Source organism: Mesitornis unicolor, unplaced genomic scaffold (assembly GCF_000695765.1).
Source record: "Mesitornis unicolor isolate BGI_N332 unplaced genomic scaffold, ASM69576v1 scaffold4471, whole genome shotgun sequence".
NCBI lineage: Eukaryota > Metazoa > Chordata > Aves > Mesitornithiformes > Mesitornithidae > Mesitornis > Mesitornis unicolor.
The window spans coordinates 1-21,505 of NW_010163064.1; the positions used below are offsets into that span (position 1 = coordinate 1).

The window sequence follows — 21,505 nt, forward strand, 5'->3', positions numbered from 1 at the left end:
TGAAATACTTCCCAACTATTCATTCCCATGGAAGAAATTCTAGTCTCTACCACAAAGAAAGGAAATGTGATCACATAAGTGAAAGGCAAGCTTACGTCACTGATCTGCAAGGCATTGATCTTAGCCTGGACAACGTCTGGTGCGTCAGTAACACTGGTGAATTTCATCTCATCCGGCCGTGTGCGGTACAACCGCTCATTCAGGAGCTCCTGGGCTTTCTTTGCTTTGACTGCATCCACAGAACCTTCTGTCACCCAGCCGATGCCTCGCAACCATTCCAGGTCTGACTTGTACACGTTCTGCAAATAAACCAAAGGTTACTGACATTATTGACACAGAGAGACAACTTTACATGAAGAAAGGTTTTGTACAAGGCTTTCCCAAGTTCCTTCTGTTGCAATTGCACAGCAAGCAGTCACGGAGACTGTGGTCTACCAGTTCCTTCACACACAGAGCTAAACCTCTTTTGCACAGCAACAAAGATACTTTTAAAGGTACTTGCTACACACAAACAAGTGGCATAATCCACAAGAAAACTGCAAGCAAACTGCGAGCAAATATTCTACAGTGGACCAAAAGAACATCTCTTCCTTAAAAACTGCCCAGGATGCTTCTCCCCAAGCTGAAAACATTACTGGTTTGGAAAATATAATTCAGATGAATTAAAATAAACATGCCAGAACTGACTGCAGGCTCATGATTGTGCATGTGAAGGGATATTTGCCCCATCGCTAACAAACAGAGCCTCAGACATTGCCGTAAAGCGTTTACACAGTTATTCTCACTCACATCGCTCTGCAGGTCGTAGGCCTTCCTGGCATGGATCACGTCGTTCTGGTCAGGCAGACAGGTCCACTGGTGAAGGTACTGCCGGTAGTCAACATCACTGACCAGCGTCTGGCACTCCTTGGCTGGCTGCACCGACATGGCGTCCACTGGAATGTGGATCTGGGCCTTGGAGTCGTGGTACGCCTTCCTGTAAAGGCGGTCGTTCTGCAGCGCCATGGCACGCGCAGCCCACGACAGCTTGGGATCCTCCTTGGCAGATCGGCACCCAATGTAGTGGCCTTTCTCCTTCTCGTGGGTTTCCTTGTACTTGTACTGGAAGCGAAAAATGAAGTATTAAAAGAAATAGTGAATCACAGAATCACAGAATCGCTCGGTTGGAAGAGACCTCTGAGATCATCACGTCCAACCATTCCTGTCTACCCCCTAAACCATATCCTTAAGTACCTCATCTACCCGCTCTTTAAACACATCCAGGGATGGTGACTCCACCACCTCCCTGGGCAGCCTGTGCCAGCTTCTGACGACCCTCTCAGTAAAGAACTTCCTCCTTAGCTCTGACCTGAACCTCCCTTGGCACAGCTTGGTGCCGTTTCCCCTTGTTCTATCCCCCATCACCTGGGAGAAGAGACCAGCACCCACCTCTCCACAACTTCCCTTGAGGCAGTTGTAGGTGGTGCTGAGGTCTCCCCTCAGCCTTCTCTTCTCCAGGCTAAACAAGCCCAGTTCCCTCAGCTGCTCCTCATCAGGCTTGTTCTCCAGAGCCCTCCCCATCCTTGTGGCTCTGCTCTGAACATGCTCCAGAATCTCAACATCCTTCTTCTAGTGAGGGGCCCAGAACTGAACACAGTAATTTCCCATAATTTCGTAGTGTTAATGAGCACAAACCTATTTTTTAATGCTATGAAATGCACTCATTTAGAGTTTCGAATGCCCAATGCATTCTTGCTCCACAGCTTTTGTTTATTTTCACTGTCATTAATTTTTTTTCTAATAAAAAATTCTAATAAAATTCTAATAAATAATTCTAATAAAAATTCTAATAAAAAAAATTCTAATGTCAGGATTTTAAATTCAATGTTTCTTTCGGGAACTGTTGCCCATTTTCTTTCTGCAGTGAAGTCTTTGTCAGTAGGCTTTCAAGACGAATCTGACACACCACGGGCTTTTTTGTTGTACATAGCTTGTTAATTCATTCTTGTTTCTCAAGCTAACTGAAAATAAACGTAAAGGAAGAACATACATCACTCGCGATATCTCTTGATGCCTTTGCACTTCGGATTGGAATTGCATCAGCTCTCATGTCGTAACCCTTCTTTTTGGCCTCTTCCCAGGCTTGTATATAAAGTTTCTACACAAAAGAAGACAGAAAATGACTTCTCAATATTCCGAAAGATACAATTTCTACATTTCTTAGTTGTTTCTTAAAATTTTCGTGAACGTATATTTTAGAAGATCTTTATGGTTAAAGAAATGCTTGCTTAATTTCTGAATTTCCATTACTTTAGTATACGTTTAAATGTTCTTACGTGGCTGGCATTAGCTGCATTGGCCTTCGCTAACAAAATTGTCGGTGTATCAGGCATGACGTGAATTGACGTCTTGTCTGCATCCCAGGCTTCCGTGTACAAACGCTACGAGAGAGGAAAACACATTGCTTTAAAAAGTTTCCTTATGTGTGTCATGATGAAAAGACTGCAAATTTGAAAGCAGTAGTTATCAGAAATATATCCACGATATAAAAGAAAAGCTATCTTGAAGCAGAACAAAATATAGCAACTAATACATTTGTCCAAAGCAAGTATTTTACAAACTGAAAAAAACACAGTCCAAAAATCTCACCTTGTTCATTATCTCAGCATTGTGCTTGGCTAAGACCATGGGCAAAGAATCTGTCACGCTAGTGAATTTAATTTGGTCTGCTGGCTGACGATACTTCCTTTCGCTCAGGATTTCTCCAGCTCTCTTAGCTTTCTCAACTTCCATGGAGCCAATAGGAACCCATCCAACACCTCTCAGCCATTCCAGGTCTGATTTGTAAACAGCCTGGAAAGAATTTGAAAGTTCGTTATGTGTGTGTAAATGCGATCAAATATTAAAATGACTACAAATAAGCATTAAATTGTATGCATTTCTGCATAGGAGCAGCATACGGTTTTGAAAACAATTGTTAGTTTTGAAGATATAGATATACACCTCAAGCTAAGCACTGAAAACGTAGCATTAAACATAAACTTGATGATGGAATATTAAACATTTCACCTCTATCAACGTGTCTGGTGCAAACTACTAAAGCCTATTATATATTTTTAAGAAAACATATTGCAGAAGACCCAGTATGTTTCACGATGAATTACAGATGTAATGATTTACTCACATCACTCTGTAGGTCATAGGCCTTCTTAGCATGGATAACATCGTTCTGGTCTGGCAGGCAGATCCACTGGTGCAGATAATGGCGGTAATCAACGTCACTGACCAACCCTTGACACTTCTTGGCCAGCACGATTCCCAGCATGTCCACTGGGCTACTGAAGTGCGTCTTGGTCTTCTCAAAGGCTTTCTTGTACTCCCTGTCACTCTGGATCTTGGCCACATGCATCGACCACATCATCTTTGGATCATCCTCTATGTTCCTGGCCCCGATGTGGTGGCCAAGCTGCTTGCGATAGCCTTCTTTGTACTTGTACTGGAATGAAGTATAGTCATATTCCCATATTTATAAATTAATAATTAATTCACAGAGTTTGCTATAATAATTACTGTTTTGTTGAGAGAAGAACATGATTTAGGCCTTTCTACCACTTTCATAATTTTCACATTAAAATTAGTTTTATGACAGATATCGTTATCTCGGATTTTGGACATAACTCTACCACCCTTTTAATTAATGAAGCATTTAACATCACATACTTACTAACAAGTTTGATGTTCCACATTCTTTTAATGTTAAGATTAAAATGTAGCGATTAACTTATTTTAATAGCTTATTACAAAACACCTTGATGAATATTGTCTGAGTTAGTCTTAATACTAACATTTTAAAGATCAGTCTTGGCAGGAGAGCAAAGAGCATGAAAAACTGTTATCCTCTATTTCTTAGTGATGCTCCTCATGCCAGAAGCAAACCTTGTCATAGATTGTGCTTTTTCCCCCCATTTTTGTATTCAAACATCTTGAATTTCAATATGACACTTTAACAGGGCTGTTTTTTCCTCAGGAAAAGGCAGCAATTTAGAACTTCTAGAACTGATGCAGTCATACATGTATTTGGGGTAGAGATTTCAAATTATTTCCTATTTTGAATCAGGAATTCATTTGACCAACTCCAGCATAGACTTGGATGCCTTATTGATCATCCTACTTGAACATCCATGGGCATCAATGGAACTATTACAGGGGGCATAGAAATAATCTTCATATTATTTCATTTATTTATTACTGCGATACAACTCATGTACTAAAAGCCTGCAGTAGAGTCATTGAATTTCAGTATTATCTAGTCTAGAAACTTAAATTATTACATTAACAAACAGTGGAACAAACATTCTGATTCTTTTCCATTGCCACATCCACACATAAATGATAAAAAGGCTGCTTACATCGCTGGCAATCTCTCTGGATGCTCTGGCAGCTTGAATAGGAATGGCATCAAAACGCAAATCATGACCCTTCTTCTTTGCATCCTCCAAAGCCAGTTTGTACATTTTCTGTGAGAAAAATATTCACATCTTTGTTTCAGAAACAAAATTACACTTCAGTTAACTACATCTGTGTAATAAAACAAATTACATCCTTAAAAAAAAACACTCTTAATGTTCAGTCAACTTAAATATCTGAGCACAGCTCTATCTTCACTAGAAAATAAAAAAATGCAGACTTCAAAGGTCTCCTAATTGTATTGTAGATGCCTGGAAACTGGAAATCATTCAGGGAATTAAAAAAAGGAACAGCCTAAAAGTTAAGTTATTTACTTCCATACCTTGCTATAGAAATGATTTCTCATTTATGGCACATAATATATATTAAATTATTACATTATATTAAAAGCCCAATTAGCTTTCTTTAAAAAAGCCAATTAGCCCAAATTCCAGCAAAAGAACAACTCTGATTGTAGCAGTGGAGCTGGCAATTTGTGAAACTAAACCACTTGTCAATATAATAATATTAATTAAAAGTCAGGGATGACAAAATTGTACTTGTCAGAACTCCCTTCATTCACTCAACTCTCCAGTTTCACTCACCTGACTGTAGTTGACTTGGTTTTGTTTAGCTAGCAGGATTTCTGGTGTGTCAGGCATGACATGAATCGTGGTCTTATCCTTATTCCATGCTTCGGTGTATAACCGCTAAGAAAGAATACAAGAAGAGATTTAATATTGCATTCAAAAACAAGTTAATAGCTCAGGAATCAGGTAAAGCATAGCGCATACTAAGTAAAATGATAGGAAATATACCATGGTAAATGGTTATATATTTAATCAGGTAGAGATAGCAAAATTAAAAGGAGAATTTATTAGAGAAAACTTAACAACACTTAGAAAACTGCCACAATACTTAAGAACAATTAGTAAACCAAAGAATTATTATTGCTCACTGCACAGACACGTCAAAGAAAAGATTAAAATTTACTATGCAGAATATAAAGTTGAGTCTTCCATTACATGGCCTAATAGTTTTGATTGCAATAAACAGAGCGCACTGTTTGAAAACAGATCCTCTCTGAACTTCAGCATTACTTGTGAACTTTACCTTTCTAGTCCTGTCTCCAGGATTTAGGTTGAGATGACTGATGTGTTACCTAATCAAGACTCACCTTATTCATTGTCTCTGCATTGTGCTTGGCCAAGACCATCTCTAGAGAATCTGTCACGCTGGTAAACTTGATAGTGTCCGGAGGCTGACGGTATATTTTATCACTCAAGATCTCCCCTGCCTTCTTGGCTTTTTCGACTTCCAAGGAACCAATTGGGACCCAACCAACGCCTCGTAACCATTCAAGGTCAGACTTGTAGTAATTCTAATGCAAAAAAATACACAGGTTATTCTAATACTTGTAACGCAGTTTACATGGTGCAACTTTTCACAGTTAAGTAACCTCACTATCAACTTCTAATTCCAATAAATTCAATACCCTAAAGAAAATGTTAGAAAAAATAAGTGCATTTCATCTACATGAAGAGTGAAACCGCTATCCGAGTTTCACAGAATGGCAAATGATAAATAGCCCAAATTCTGGAATTACAGTATTGAACTTAAAAATCAATTAGTTAACATATATTATTGGAGTTCTGAGTTTAAACTAGCCATAAAACTTAAAAATAAGTCTTGAAAATTCGGTTCTGTCAGCACTGGTATGAGATGGCCTGGTTCACCTATGTAAAATATCAAACGCATTCCTCACCAAAAATTAAACAAAAAAGATCTTACATCACTCTGTAGGTCATAGGCCTTCTTAGCATGGATAACATCGTTCTGGTCCGGCAGACAGATCCACTGGTGCAGATAATGGCGGTAATCAACGTCACTGACCAACCCTTGACATTTCTTGGCCAGCACGATTCCCAGCATGTCCACTGGGCTACTGAAGTGCGTCTTGGTCTTCTCAAAGGCTTTCTTGTACTCCCTGTCACTCTGGATCTTGGCCACATGCATCGACCACATCATCTTTGGATCATCCTCTATGTTCCTGGCCCCGATGTGGTGGCCAAGCTGCTTGCGATAGCCTTCTTTGTACTTGTACTGAAATATAAATGAAGATATTCTATGTCTACATCACCTTTAAGTATCAGTTACTCATATTAAATATTTCTAATAATAAACTCTCCAAATTTATCCATAACTTAGTCACAGAATCACAGAATACCAGGTTGGAAGGGACCACAAGGATCATCCAGTCCAACCTCTCAAGGTAAAGTACAGTTTAAATGAGATGAGTAAATGAAACTGTCAAAGCCATTCTGGGGCTAATAACGCAGACTCCCACACTAGATTTCTGATATTTGAGTTAGTACCCTAGAGATTTTTAAGTAAGTTCTTTTGAAGAAACAATCTTTACTAATATTACTGAGAAATAATCTTCTCCTTATTAAATACAATAATACACATACTGTTAAGATTTAGTTAAAGATACAGGTTTATGAGCTATAAAATTAACATGATAGCATTATATTGTCATTATAACTTCTCACCATTTAATTTTTTACAATTAAGTCTTTAAACATATATAATAACTTGCTTCCAAAACCCTATTATTGGAGACGGCAGTTTAATTGCAATGCCTGTTGCAGAATACAGCTGACAACTTTCAGGTTGCAGAGATCAGATGTCACCACACACAGAAACACAAAAGCAGTCTCTTACATCACTGGCAATTTGCCTGGACGCCTTGGCAGCTTGAATGGGGATAGCATCACCTCTCAAATCGTAGCCTTTCTTTTTGTCTTCTTCCATGGCCTGTTTGTAGAGTTTCTAGGGAAGAATTAAACAACGGGATACAGGTAAGTTCCTTACACTACACACTATACAAAACAAAGTGCTTGTAAGTAGAAGATATTTTTAAAAAATGTGTTAAGATTTATTTTAACCTGACTTTATATAAATTTAACTCAAAGCCCAGGATCAGAAGCTGATACAAATTCACATCTTTGCAAAATACATCAGCTAACGATTTCTTTCTTTCAATACTTTAAAAAACATGTCTATAATTTTTGACATAAACTATTCTTCTGTACAACTGGAGTGAAAATGACTTTTTAAAGCCACCTCTTACTGATGTGAATTTATTTGCCTAAACCAGCATTGAACACTGGGATCACCACAGAACTGTGCTGCAAATTACCTTTATCACAGAATCACAGAATGGCTCGGTTGGAAAAGCCCTCTGAGATCACCACGTCCAACCGCTCCTGTCTACCCCCTAAACCACATCCTTAAGTACCTCATCTACCCGCTCTTTAAACACATCCAGGGATGGTGACTCCACCACCTCCCTGGGCAGCCTGTTCCAGCTTCTGACGACCCTCTCAGGAAAGAACTTCCTCCTGATCTCTGACCTGAACCTCCCTTGACACAGCTTGGTGCCGTTTCCCCTTGTTCTATCCCCCATCACCTGGGAGAAGAGACCAGCACCCACCTCTCTCCAAGCTCCCTTGAGGCAGTTGGAGGTGGCGATGAGATCTCCCCTCAGCCTTCTCTTCTCCAGGCTAAACAAGCCCAGTTCCCTCAGCCGCTCCTCATCAGGCTTGTTCTCCAGAGCCCTCCCCATCCTTGTGGCTCTTCTCTGAACACGCTCCAGAATCTCAACATCCTTCTTAGAGTGAGGGGCCCAGAACTGAACACAGCACTCGAGGTGCGGCCTCACCAGTGCCAGGTACAGGGAGATGATCACCTCCCTGGACCTGCTGGTCACATATTTATGGTATTTCCAATGTTGGAAATCATAATTTTGAGGATAAATATTGGGGGTTACTTAAAGAAACTGATGGTATCATTCATGTAAGGTCTATCAGAATACAGACGATCCAGCCAGGAAACAAAAAATTCCATTAGAGAGCTTACACACTCACCATGCTGTAGTTCTGCATGTTCTGTCTCGACAGCGTGATTTCAGGTGTGTCAGGCATTATGTGGATTTGTGTCTTGTCTTTATCCCAGGCCTCAGTGTACAGACGCTGCAGGAGAAATAAGGTACATTAAAGGGCGAAAAAACAGCGACTACTTGGACATCTCCTAAAACACAAGAGGAATTACAGATCTGTACTGCAAGTCTAAAAAATCTTTATTCCTTACATAGCAACGAGATCTTACACTCATACTCTCTTTTATACTCATATACTCTAGACACTTATGTCCAGCTTTAGAATTAGTAACCTAGAAAGAATTCTGTTAAAAAAATGTTTAGAAAGAAGGCACAGAACGTAAATCAGACACACAGAGATCTAAACCCTCAGAACAAGGCCTGCTTGAAAGAGGAAATGGATGTATTGACACGAATAGGATTGAGATCAGGGCCACAGATTCAGAAAAACTCTTACATTTTAAGTGCTACACTGAATTGTTTAAGATAAAAGACTGCCCTAAAACAGGTAGTTTATTTATTACTAGATAAACTTGATAACTTATTAGATTTATTAAACTGCTATATTAAAATTAGATGAAAGCTACGTAATGCATTATTAGAAACACAGCAGAGTCATGTGGAAAGCTTCACAACTGACAATTCCAATTTAACTTGGTAGCTTGGAAGATATTATGAAATTAACACTTGCTGAAAATAAGTTCCCGATTGATTACCAGGGATGTAACTTACACTTTTAAAGCTTTGCCGTGCTGAAATCTCACACAGCAATCACCCATCTGCATTTCTAGTCCTGTCTCCAGGATTTAGGTTGAGATGACTGATGCGTTACCTGATCAAATCAAGACTCACCTTATTCATCGTCTCTGCATTGTGCTTGGCCAAGACCATCTCTAGAGAATCTGTCACACTGGTAAACTTGATAGTGTCTGGAGGCTGACGGTATATTTTATCACTCAAGATCTCCCCTGCCTTCTTGGCTTTTTCAACCTCCAAGGAACCAATTGGGACCCAACCAATGCCCCGCAACCATTCAAGGTCAGACTTGTAGCAGTTCTATTTCAAAATACAAAGACACCACTCTCAATATTGCCAGTTAAACATTTCGTACATGCCATGCAACTAATGCTTACTTTCCATAAATTGCCTTCCTCCTAGTTCAACCTGCAAAACAATCTCTGTTAGCAACCCAGATTCAGATCCCATGTGTGTCTTCAAGAGGTATCATTCACCAAACTTGTTGGGGAAAGGTCAAAGAGGAACAGGATTTAAACAAAACCTTGAAAGTCAGTATAATTTTTTAAATAATATTTCCTGTAACATTTATTCCAAACAAATACATGGTTACTCACTAAGAACAGCAGGTCTTAATTTAAACTATTCTCTCCAAGACAGAATAAAGGCATTCTCTCTACTAACGTCATCAAGTGAAAAAAAGTCTTACTAGGCAATTTCCTCTTTACGTGCAGCTAAACTGCATATAGAAAAGGTCTTAAGATTGGTTATTATAATGGACTATACACAGCTTAATTCTATTGTTTCACTAACTGATCAGCCGTTTATAACCTTTCACACTACTCTACATTCCTTACACACAGACTCATTCCCTCCTAAAAATCTTGTGAACTTGCTTGGAAAAGGTAAAAAAGAACACAAAGAGAAAAAACACGAGATAAAGAGTTCAAGCAGCTCCTATAGTTTACATTCCAAGGAAATTACATACACTTGGGAACTCCAACATTTAGCAGCAAGTACTCACATCACTCTGCAGGTCATAGGCCTTCTTAGCATGGATAACATCATTCTGGTCTGGCAGGCAAGTCCATTCATGCAGAAAGTGCTTGTAATCAACGTCACTGACCAACCCTTGACACTTCTTGGCCAGCACGATTCCCAGCATGTCCACTGGGCTACTGAAGTGCGTCTTGGTCTTCTCAAAGGCTTTCTTGTACTCCCTGTCACTCTGGATCTTGGCCACGTGCATCGACCACATCATCTTTGGATCATCCTCTATGTTTCTGGCCCCAATGTGGTGGCCAAGCTGCTTCCGATAGCCTTCTTTGTACCTGTACTATAGGCAAAAAAATGTTCAGTGAGTTTTAGTTGAGATTTCTTTATGCCCCAAGCAGCCCTTGTGGCACAACCTCCAGACACCTTAGTATCTGAAACCACAGAGACATTATAGTGAAAAAGTATTCAGCAGATGAACTGCAGTGTACAGCTACAACAGGATTTATGTAACATTATCAGTCTGATGTGACCTTCACAATTTCAAAGACACTCCTTGGCTTATGTGTTAAGATCTCCTACTCAGACCCTCCAGAACACACACAGTTATGGACTAGCTCAATGGTAATGACAGGAAAGTGCTGTGTCACCTCCATTTGGATAAGGTTTCACACCCAGGGCTTCAACTGCAAGCACTGCAAAACTGTCTGAAAGGGTGTGCTGCCAAGGGGCCCTGTGTACTTACATCACTTGCAATGTCCCTGGAGGCTTTAGCAGACTTGATAGGAATGGCATCTGCACGCATGTCGTAGCCCTTCTTCTTATCTTCCTCCATCGCAAGTCTGTACATTTTCTGAAAGGAAAACAACCATGCCCCTCAAACAACATTTCTTCATAGGCCACAGCAGTGTCCAGCGATGGACACTTAACCCCTGCTCAAACACCTACCTCACTGTAGTTCACTTTGTTCTGCTGGGCCAGCAAAATACCAGGTGTATCTGGCATGATATGAATGTTGGTTTTATCTTTCTCCCAGGCTGCTATGTATGAACGCTGAAAAAATCAAATACAGTGTGAAATAAGATCATGCAAGCACAGGGCAACAAACTCAAACAGCAAACTAGCTCAACAAAATGAAGCAAGGGGCCTCTATTTTGCACTGACTCAGGAACAACTTCTCTTGTCCCAAAACTTTACAACATTTCAGCCTTCGTTTCCCCACACTGCACCCAATCACTGCTCCACCAACACAAAACAGTACTGGAGACAAAACAAGAAACACAAATCCCTGATGCAAAAGGATGCAATACTCTCTTTGGAAAACCCAGGCCCTGGAAGGAAAGAGCCCACACTCCTAAGAAACACACTTGTTTACTACACATTGCACACACAGGGACATCTCACCTGGTTCATGATTTCAGAGTTGTGCTTTGCCAGAACCATAGGCATGGAGTCAGGAAGGCTGGTGAATTTGATGGTGTCTGGGTGCTGCCGATACTTCTTGTCACTCAGGATGAGGCTGGCCCTCCTGTTCTTCTCATCGTCCAGGGAACCACTTGGGGACCAGCCAATGCCCCTCCGCCACAGGAGGTCCGACTTGTACACGTTCTGAAAGGACAGGCAAGGACACAAAGCACCTCAGCAACCTCCTGACTCCATGCAACCACTGCTCCTACCTAGGGAAGCTCTGCCTACCAAAACACCTTTGCCTGAGCATATCAGCCACCACTAAGGGACTTCAATTAAGCCCACCTTGCACAAATCCTGGCTCCCCATGCCTACAACAGCAAAAGCAGGTGACAAGAAATCCAGAGACACTCTCCCTCTAACTTTCTCATTTCCCAGGGAAAGACCAGCTCCATTTGGCCATCTCAAACTGGCAAACATATGGGAGCTGCCTTATACCTCACCACCGTCATGGCTCTTCATGCCATTTGCTACTGCAGAAAATATCTGACTCCACTGCCCTTTCCCCAACAAACAGAACTCCAGACACCCACAGCAACACTCCCCTCAAAACACTCTTGGAAACACAGGACTCTTCTCTGTCACACTCAAGTATGACACCACACAAACTTCTGCCCTGAACATTCACATCATCAAACCTCACCAAGACCATACAGCCAGAGCATGGTCCTGGTCTCACAGAAACAGCCTAGTGTTATGCTCCCCACTGGGACTTCTCCAACAAAGGAACACAACACAAGAGACACTTCTGCTTTTCACACAGACAGCAAACAACAACTCACATCACTCTGAAGGTCGTACACTTTCCTGGCTTGTACAACATCGTTCTGGTCTGGCAGACAGGTCCACCGATGCAGGGGGTGCTTGTAATCAACATCACTGACCAGCTCCTGACACTTCTTAGCCAACACGATTTCCAGCATGTCCACTGGGCTACTGAAGTGCGTCTTGGACTTCTCAAAGGCTTTCTTGTACTCCCTGTCACTCTGGATCTTGGCCACGTGCATCGACCACATCATCTTTGGATCATCCTCTATGTTCCGGGCCCCGATGTGGTGGCCAAGCTGCTTGCGATAGCCTTCTTTGTACCTGTACTGCAGGGTTAGAGAAGCTCAGTGAGTTTCAGGCCAGCTCTTCTCCCTTCTGACACTGTTCTGTTGCACTGCTTTTGAACAAGCGCTTTGTTAATGGAGCCTGGCCAGATGAAAGTCTCTGACCAGGTGAAAAGTCTTCTGAACACAGCATATCCCCACTCTGTCCTACACTTCCATCTCACCCCATGCGTATGTTGGGCCACAGGAGGCACATGGAGGCCAAGACGGCAAATCCAACGAAGTAAGCTTGGGAACCAGGAGCAATGCAATCCCCACTGAGACAAAAGGTCAGCAGCTAGGATACAAAATTCGGGGCTGAACCACCAGTCGGCTCCATGAGGCAGCATCTTGCACAGCCCACAGCAGCTGACACACTCCACTGCACCAGGATATCCTGCAGAGTGCTCATGATTCTTATTCTCCTTGCCCTGTGTGTCGTCTCAGCTGCAGGACTACAGGCACTAAGCCTGAGAAATGACAAGGGGCAATACAACATGTTTTCAGCAATGTCAAGAGCTGATGGGTGAATATTAAGACACCAACTGATCAAAGGACACTTTGTGATTGCTGTCTACTATGGGCCACCTGATCAACAAGAGGAGGTTGAGGATGAGTTCTTCCTTCAACTCTAGGAAGCATCACACTTGCAGGCCTTGATCCTGATGGGGGACTTTAAACACCCGGACATCTGCTGGAAAAGCAGCACAGAGAACTGTGACAAGTCCAGAAAACTACTGGAGTGCATGGAGGACAATTTCCCAGTACAGGTGATGAAGAGTCTGACCAGAGCCACGGGTCCAGTAGTGCCTCTCCTAACGATGAAGAACTTATTGAAGAGGTCAAAACTGAATGGAGCCTGGGCTGCAGCAATCATGGTCTGGTAGAATTCTCAATCTAGAGGGGTACAAGACTGGTAAAAAATAGAGTCAGGACTGTAAAACTCAGAAAAGCAAACTTTCATCTTAGAGCGCTAGTGAGTGGGATGCCTTGGGGAACTGCCCTCAGAGATAAGGGAGTGAATGAAAGCTGGGAGGTATTTAAAGATCTTTATCTTAGAGTGCAAGTGCTCTCACCAATGCATGAAGTCAGGCAGGGGAGGCAGAAGGCTGCTTGGCTAAGTCAAGACCTCTTCATTAAACTAAAACACAAAACCAAAATGCATAGGTAGTAGAGGCAGGGATACACATCTGGGGGAGATTACAACACTATGGCCCAGGAGTGCAGGGAGGAGATCAGGAAAGCCAAGGCACAGTTGGAACTGAACTTGTCTAGGCATGTAAAAAATAACAAGAACATTTCTTCAGGCACACAGGATAACAAAGGAAGATGAAATAACCTAACCCCTCCCCTCCTTGATGAGGGAAATAGGAGACCTGGCTACAACTGATGTGGAGAAGGCTGAGTTACTCAGCAACTTGTTTGCCTCAGTCTTCTCTGCAAGTTCTCTAGCCACACCACCCAACTGACTGAACCCAAAGCCAGAGACTGGGATCATGAAGTACTGCCCATCATAGGAGAAGATCAGGTTCAAGACCATCTAAGGAACCTGAATGTGCACAGATTCATGGGACCTGATGAGATGCATCTGAGGGTTCTGAGGGAACTGGCAGATGAAGCTGCTAAGCCACTATTCATCACATTTGAAAAGTCGTGGCACTCTGGGAAAGTTCCAACAGAGAGGAAAAGGAGAAATACGGTTTCCCACTTCCAAAAAGAGAAACAAAGGAAGACCCGAGGAACTACAGGCCAGTCAGTCTCATCTCTATGCCCAGCAAGAACATGGAGTAGATCTTCCTGGAAACTATTCTAATGCACATGGAAAATAAGGAGGTGATTGGCGATGGCCAACATCACTTCACTAAGGGCAAACTGTGCCTGACAAATTTGGTGGCTTCCTATGACGGGGCTACAGCATTAGTGGATAAAGGAAGAGTGACTGAGATCATCTACCTGGACTTGTGCAAGGCCCTGCACCTGGGTCAAGGCAATCCCAAACATGGATACAGGCTGGGCAATGAGTGGATTCAGAGCAGCCCTAGAGAGAAGGACTTGGGAGTATTGCTGGTTGAAAAACTGATTATGAGCTGGCAGTCTGCACTTGCAGACCAGAAAGCCAATTGTATCCTGGGCTGCATCTAAAGAAGTATGGCCAGCAGGGCGAGGAAGGAGGTTCTCCCTCTCTGCTTTGCTCTCGTGAGACCCCACCTGGAGCACTGAGTTCAGCTCTGAGGCCTCCAGAGGAGGGCCACTGAGATGATCAGGGGCTGCAGCACGTCCCTTGTGAGGCCAGGTTGAGAGAATTTGGTGTGTTTAGCCTGGAGAAGAGAAGGCTCCAGGGAGACTTCATAGCAGCCTTCCAGTACTTAAAGGGGGCCTACAAGAAAGATGGAGAGAGACTCTTTACCCAGAAGTAAAGTGGTAGGATGAAGGGTAACAATTTTAAACAGGAAGAGATTAGATTTGGATTAGAGATTAGGAAGAAAAACTTCACTGTGAGGGTGGTGAGACATCGGAACAAGTTGCCCAGAGAAGCTGTGGATGCAACATCCATGGAAGTGCTCAACACCAGGTGAGACAGGGCTTTGAGACACCTGGTCTAGTGGAAGGTGTACCTGCTCACGGGAGGAGGAATGGAATCAGATGATCTTTAAAGGTCCCTTCCAACCCAAACCGTTCTATGATGTTAAAAGATTTGCAGAACCTCTATCTTAAATGTGAAGTAAGACTGAAGAGAGCTTGCAGACAAGGGTTCCTGTGTACTTACATCACTTGCAATGTCCCTGGAAGCTTTAGCAGACTTGATAGGAATGGCATCTGCACGCATGTCGTAGCCCTTCTTCTTATCCTCCTCCATCGCAAGTCTGTACATTTTCTGAAAGGAAAACAACCATGCCCCTCAAACAACATTTCTTCACAGGCCACAGCAGTGTCCAGCGATGGACACTTAACCCCAGCTCAAACACCTACCTCACTGTAGTTCACTTTGTTCTGCTGGGCCAGCAAAATACCAGGTGTATCTGGCATGATGTGAATGCTGGTTTTATCTTTCTCCCAGGCTGCTATGTATGAGCGCTGAAAAAAAGAAATACAGTGTGAAATAAGATCATGCAAACATAGGGCAACAAACTCAAACAGCAAACTAGCTCAACAAAATGAAGCAAGGGGCCTCCACATTGCACTGACTCAGGAACGACTTCTCTTGTCCCAAAACTTTACAACATTTCAGCCTTCTTTTCTCCACACTGCACCCAATCACTGCTCCACCAACACAAAATAGAACTGGAGACACAACAAGAAACACAAATCCCTGATGCAATACTGCCTTTTGCAAAACCCAGGCCCTGGAAGGAAAGAGCCCACACTCCTAAGAAACACACTCGTTTCCTTCACATTGCACACACAGCGACATCTCACCTGGTTCATGATTTCAGAGTTGTGCTTTGCCAGAACCATAGGCATGGAGTCAGGAAGGCTGGTGAATTTGATGGTGTCTGGGTGCTGCCGATACTTCTTGTCACTCAGGATGAGGCTGGGCCTCTTTTTTTTCTTCTCGTCCCCCTCTTGTTCTTCTCATCGTCCAGGGAACCACTTGGGGACCAGCCAATGCCCCTCAGCCACAGGAGGTCCGACTTGTACACGTTCTGAAAGGACAGGCAAGGACACAAAGCACCTCAGCAACCTCCTGACTCCATGCAACCACTGCTCCTACCTAGGGAAGCTCTGCCTACTCTAACACATTCCCCTGAGCAGCAGCCACCACAAAGGGACTCCCACTAAGCCCAACTGCTGCACTCTGGCTCCCCATGTCTACAGCATCACAAGCAGGTGACAAGAAATGTACAAACCCTCTCCCCTCCAACTTTGTAATCTCCCAGGGAAAGACCTGCTCTACTTCGCTACCTCCAGCTGGCAAACACATGGGGGTAGCATTATACCTTATCACCTAATGCTCTTCTTGCCATTTGCCACTGCAGAAAATATTTGACTCCATTGCCCTTCCTCTGACAAACAGAACTCCAGACACCCGCAGTAACCCTCCCCTCAAAATGGTCAAGGCAACAAAGGACTCTTCTGTCACATTAAATACGACACCACACAAACTTCTGCCCTGACCATTTACAACACCAACTCTCACCAAGATCATACGGCAACAAAAGTGTCTCACGGATACTTATACTCCCCACCAGGACCTTCTCCAACAAAGGAACACAACACAAGAGACACTTCTGCTTTTCACACAGACAGCAAACAACAACTCACATCACTCTGAAGGTCGTACACTTTCCTGGCTTGTACAACATCGTTCTGGTCTGGCAGACAGGTCCACCGATGCAGGGGGTGCTTGTAATCAACATCACTGACCAGCTCCTGACACTTCTTAGCCAACACAATTTCCAGCATGTCCACTGGGCTACTGAAGTGCGTCTTGGACTTCTCAAAGGCTTTCTTGTACTCCCTGTCACTCTGGATCTTGGCCACGTGCATCGACCACATCATCTTTGGATCATCCTCTATGTTTCGGGCCCCGATGTGGTGGCCAAGCTGCTTGCGATAGCCTTCTTTGTACCTGTACTGCAGGGTATAGAGAAGCTCAGTGAGTTTCAGGCCAGCTCTTCTCCCTTCTGACACTGTTCTGTTGCAGCATCTTTGAACAAGTGCTTTCTTAACGGAGCCTGGCCAGATCTCTGTGTGAAGACTCTTCTAAGTGCAGCATATCCCCACTCTGTCCTACACTTCAATCCCACCCCACACCTACATTGGGCCACAGGAGGCACATGTAGGCCCAGATGGCAAATCCAATAAAGCGAGCTTGGGAACCAGGAGCAATGCATGCCCGAACAGGGTCTCCACACAACCAAAGCATCCTCACAGAGATAGAAGCTCAGCAGCTGGGATCCAAAACTTAGGGAGAATCACCAGACTGCTCCAGCAGCCAACCTGGGCCTCATTGCGCACATCCCACAGCAGCTGAAATACTCCACTGCACCAGGCTCTCGTGCAGAGTGCTCAGGACTCTTATTCTTCCAACGCCCTGTGTCCCCTCAGCTAGGAGCCTACAGCCATTAAGCTTGGGAAATGAAAAGGGTCAACATGACACTTTTCCCCTTAGCTCTCACTAAAACATCAATACTGAGGAGAGCATGCTCAAATCATTCATGTACTTACATCACTTGCAATGTCCCTGGAAGCTTTAGCAGACTTGATAGGAATGGCATCTGCACGCATGTCGTAGCCCTTCTTCTTATCTTCCTCCATCGCAAGTCTGTACATTTTCTGAAAGGAAAACAACCATGCCCCTCAAACAACATTTCTTCATAGGCCACAGCAGTGTCCAGCGATGGACACTTAACCCCAGCTCAAACACCTACCTCACTGTAGTTCACTTTGTTCTGCTGGGCCAGCAAAATACCAGGTGTATCTGGCATGATGTGAATGTTGGTTTTATCTTTCTCCCAGGCTGCTATGTATGAGCGCTGAAAAAAACAGAACAGTGTGAAATAAGATCATGCAAGCACAGGGCAACAAACTCAAACAGCAAACTAGCTCAACAAAATGAAGCAAGGAGGCTCCACATTGCACTGACTCAGGAACGACTTCTCTTGTCCCAAAACTTTACAACATTTCAGCCTTCGTTTCCCCACACTGCACCCAATCACTGCTCCACCAACACAAAATAGAATTGGAGACACAACAAGAACAAATCCCTGATGCAAAAGGATGCAATACTCTCTTTGGAAAACCCAGGCCCTGGAAGGAAAGAGCCCACACTCCTAAGAAACACACTTGTTTCCTTCACATTGCACACACAGGGACATCTCACCTGGTTCATGATTTCAGAGTTGTGCTTTGCCAGAACCATAGGCATGGAGTCAGGAAGGCTGGTGAATTTGATGGTGTCTGGGTGCTGCCGATACTTCTTGTCACTCAGGATGAGGCTGGCCCTCTTGTTCTTCTCATCGTCCAGGGAACCACTTGGGGACCAGCCAATGCCCCTCAGCCACAGGAGGTCCGACTTGTACACGTTCTGAAAGGACAGGCAAGGACACAAAGCACCTCAGCAACCTCCTGACTCCATGCAACCACTGCTCCTACCTAGGGAAGCTCTGCCTACCAAAACACCTTTGCCTGAGCAACCCACCAGCCACCACTAAGGGACTCCCATTGAGCCTAGTTATCCATAACCTGGCTCCCCAGGCCAATGACAGCGCAAGCAGGTGACAGGAAATCATGGAAGCTTTCCTCCACCACATTCTCATTCTGCTGGGGAAAGACCTGCCCCATTTGTCAATGTCCATCTGGCAGAGGCATGGGAGTAGCCTTATACCTCACCACCTAACGCTCTTCATGTCATTTGCCACTGCACACATGTCTTGCCTTTGTTAACTTTTCATCTTTCTAAAGAAAATATTTGACTCCATTGCCCTTCCCCTGCCATACAGAAACTCCAGCCACCTGCAACAACCCTCCCCTTAAAACAGTCAAGGCAACACAGGACTCTTCTGTGACCACAAAGGATGGCCCCACACAGACTTCTGACCTGTATTTTCTTGCGAAATCTCAGCAAAAAGAAGGCTGGACTGCTGAGATATCTCAGGAGCAGTAATTGAGAAATTTAAAAGCTCTTGATGAGAAAGGTTGAAACTCAAAATTTCCCTTTGATAGAAACACTGGGGTAATTGTTTCAAACTGAAAGACGGTAGATTTGGATTGGTTATATGGTAGAAATTCTCCACTATGAGGGTGGTGAGGCACTGGCACAGGTTGCCAGAGAAGTGGTGGCTGCCCCATCCCTGGAAGTGTCTAAGGCCAGGTTGGATGGGACTCTGAGCAGTCTGGGCTGGTGGGAGGTGTTCTGCCCATGACAGGGGAGCTGGAACCAGATCATCTTTAAGATCTCTTCCAACACAAACTGTTCAATGATTCAGCAAGATCATATGGCCACAACAGTCTTCACAGAAACAGCCAAGACTTATACTCCCCATCTGAACCTCCTCCAGCAAAGGAACACAACACAAGAGACACTTCTGCTTTTCACACAGACAGCAAACAACAACTCACATCACTCTGAAGGTCGTACACTTTCCTGGCTTGTACAACATCGTTCTGGTCTGGCAGACAGGTCCACCGATGCAGGGGGTGCCTGTAATCAGCATCACTGACCAGCTCCTGACATTTCTTGGCCAGCACGATTCCCAGCATGTCCACTGGGCTACTGAAGTGCGTCTTGGACTTCTCAAAGGCTTTCTTGTACTCCCTGTCACTCTGGATCTTGGCCACGTGCATCGACCACGTCATCTTTGGATCATCCTCTATGTTCCGGGCCCCAATGTGGTGGCCAAGCTGCTTGCGATAGCCTTCTTTGTACCTGTACTGCAGGGTTAGAGAAGCTCAGTGAGTTTCAGGTCAGCTCTCCTCCCTTCTGACACTGTTCTGATGCATTGCTTTTGAACAAGCGCTTTGCTGACAGAGCCTGGCAAGATCCCCACGTGAAGACTCTTCTAAGCACAGCATATCCCCACTCTGTCCTGCACTACCATCCCACCGCACATCTACGTTGGGCCACAGGAGGCACATGGAGGCCCAAACTGCAACTCCAAATGAGCTTGGGAACCAGGAATGATGCATGCCAACACACAGGGTCTCCACACAACTTAAGCCTCCCTACTGAGAGAAAAGCTCAGCTGTTGGGATGTAAATCTCAGGGAGAACCACCAGACTGCTCCATCAGACAACCTGGGCCCCATCCTGCACAGCCCTGTCTACACTCACCCACACAGCTATGGCAGCTGACACACTCCACTGCACCAGGCTTTCCTGCACAGTGCTCAGGACTCTTATTCTCCCTGTCCTGTGTGTGTTCTCAGCCACAGGCCTACAGGCACCAAGCCTGGGAATTGACAAGTAGCAGCACAACATTTTTTCCCTCACCTCTTACTGCAATGTCAAGGAAGACTGAGGACAAAATAAACTCATCTCCTCACAGTAAGGGAAAAAATGTGAAGGACAGAGACTTGCATGAGAGAGTAAATTCAGCTCCTGCAAAGCTGAGCCCTAAAAATACACTTTGGGGTACAGTAATAACTGGTCTCCAGTAGTGACTGGACCTGCCCCCAGTCCAGACAGAAACAATGAATGCCCCAGTTGTTAATACAAGACTCAGTTTGGGTTCTTTTTCCTAATGTCCAGCTCAGCTGTGTAGCAGCAGTATCAGAGGCATACAGATCGGCAGTATGGAGAGCAGCAAACCACCTCAAAAGTAGAGTCTGTTGCAGGAGGAGATGCTGCCACAAGCCTGGGGGAACAGTATTTGGATTATCCTCATCACCCAGCTCCTGCAGTTACTCTCTCCCCATCATCTACAAATTTCCTCACAACATTACACTTCGATAACATGCATGGACAGCTACAAGCAGACTCTCCAGAATACACACGTTTCTGGACTGGATGAATGGGTATAACAGGTTATTACAGAGCTGCATTGCCTCCATTTGGCCAAGGTTACAAACGCTGGTCTTCAACTGCAAGTACTGGGAAACTCTCTGATAGAGTGTGTCACCAAATCTCCTGTGTACTTACATCACTTGCAATGTCCCTGGAGGCTTTAGCAGACTTGATAGGAATGGCATCTGCACGCATGTCGTAGCCCTTCTTCTTATCCTCCTCCATCGCAAGTCTGTACATTTTCTGAAAGGAAAACAACCATTGCCCTCAAACAACATTTCTTCATAGGCCACAGCAGTGTCCAGCGATGGACACTTAACCCCTGCTCAAACACCTACCTCACTGTAGTTCACTTTGTTCTGCTGGGCCAGTAAAATGCCAGGTGTATCTGGCATGATGTGAATGCTGG

General features: G+C 44.1%; 1 protein-coding gene across 1 annotated transcript; it reads right to left on the reverse strand.

Moving 5' to 3' along the window:
• Window positions 1-95: 95 nt before the first annotated feature.
• Window positions 96-21,321, reverse strand: LOC104535791 (nebulin-like; the record flags this gene model as incomplete). The annotated part of the gene is given in 28 exon segments (XM_010193808.1): window positions 96-299; window positions 790-1,101; window positions 2,030-2,137; window positions 2,316-2,420; window positions 2,629-2,832; window positions 3,164-3,475; window positions 4,389-4,496; window positions 5,031-5,135; window positions 5,603-5,806; window positions 6,217-6,528; window positions 7,150-7,257; window positions 8,355-8,459; window positions 9,218-9,421; window positions 10,125-10,436; window positions 10,839-10,946; window positions 11,042-11,146; window positions 11,498-11,701; window positions 12,343-12,654; window positions 15,419-15,526; window positions 15,622-15,726; window positions 16,069-16,185; window positions 16,188-16,295; window positions 16,915-17,226; window positions 17,821-17,928; window positions 18,024-18,128; window positions 18,476-18,679; window positions 19,714-20,025; window positions 21,232-21,321. Coding segments are annotated over 28 exon segments (5,001 nt in total), but the record flags the coding sequence as incomplete, so codon positions are not given.
• Window positions 21,322-21,505: the final 184 nt, after the last annotated feature.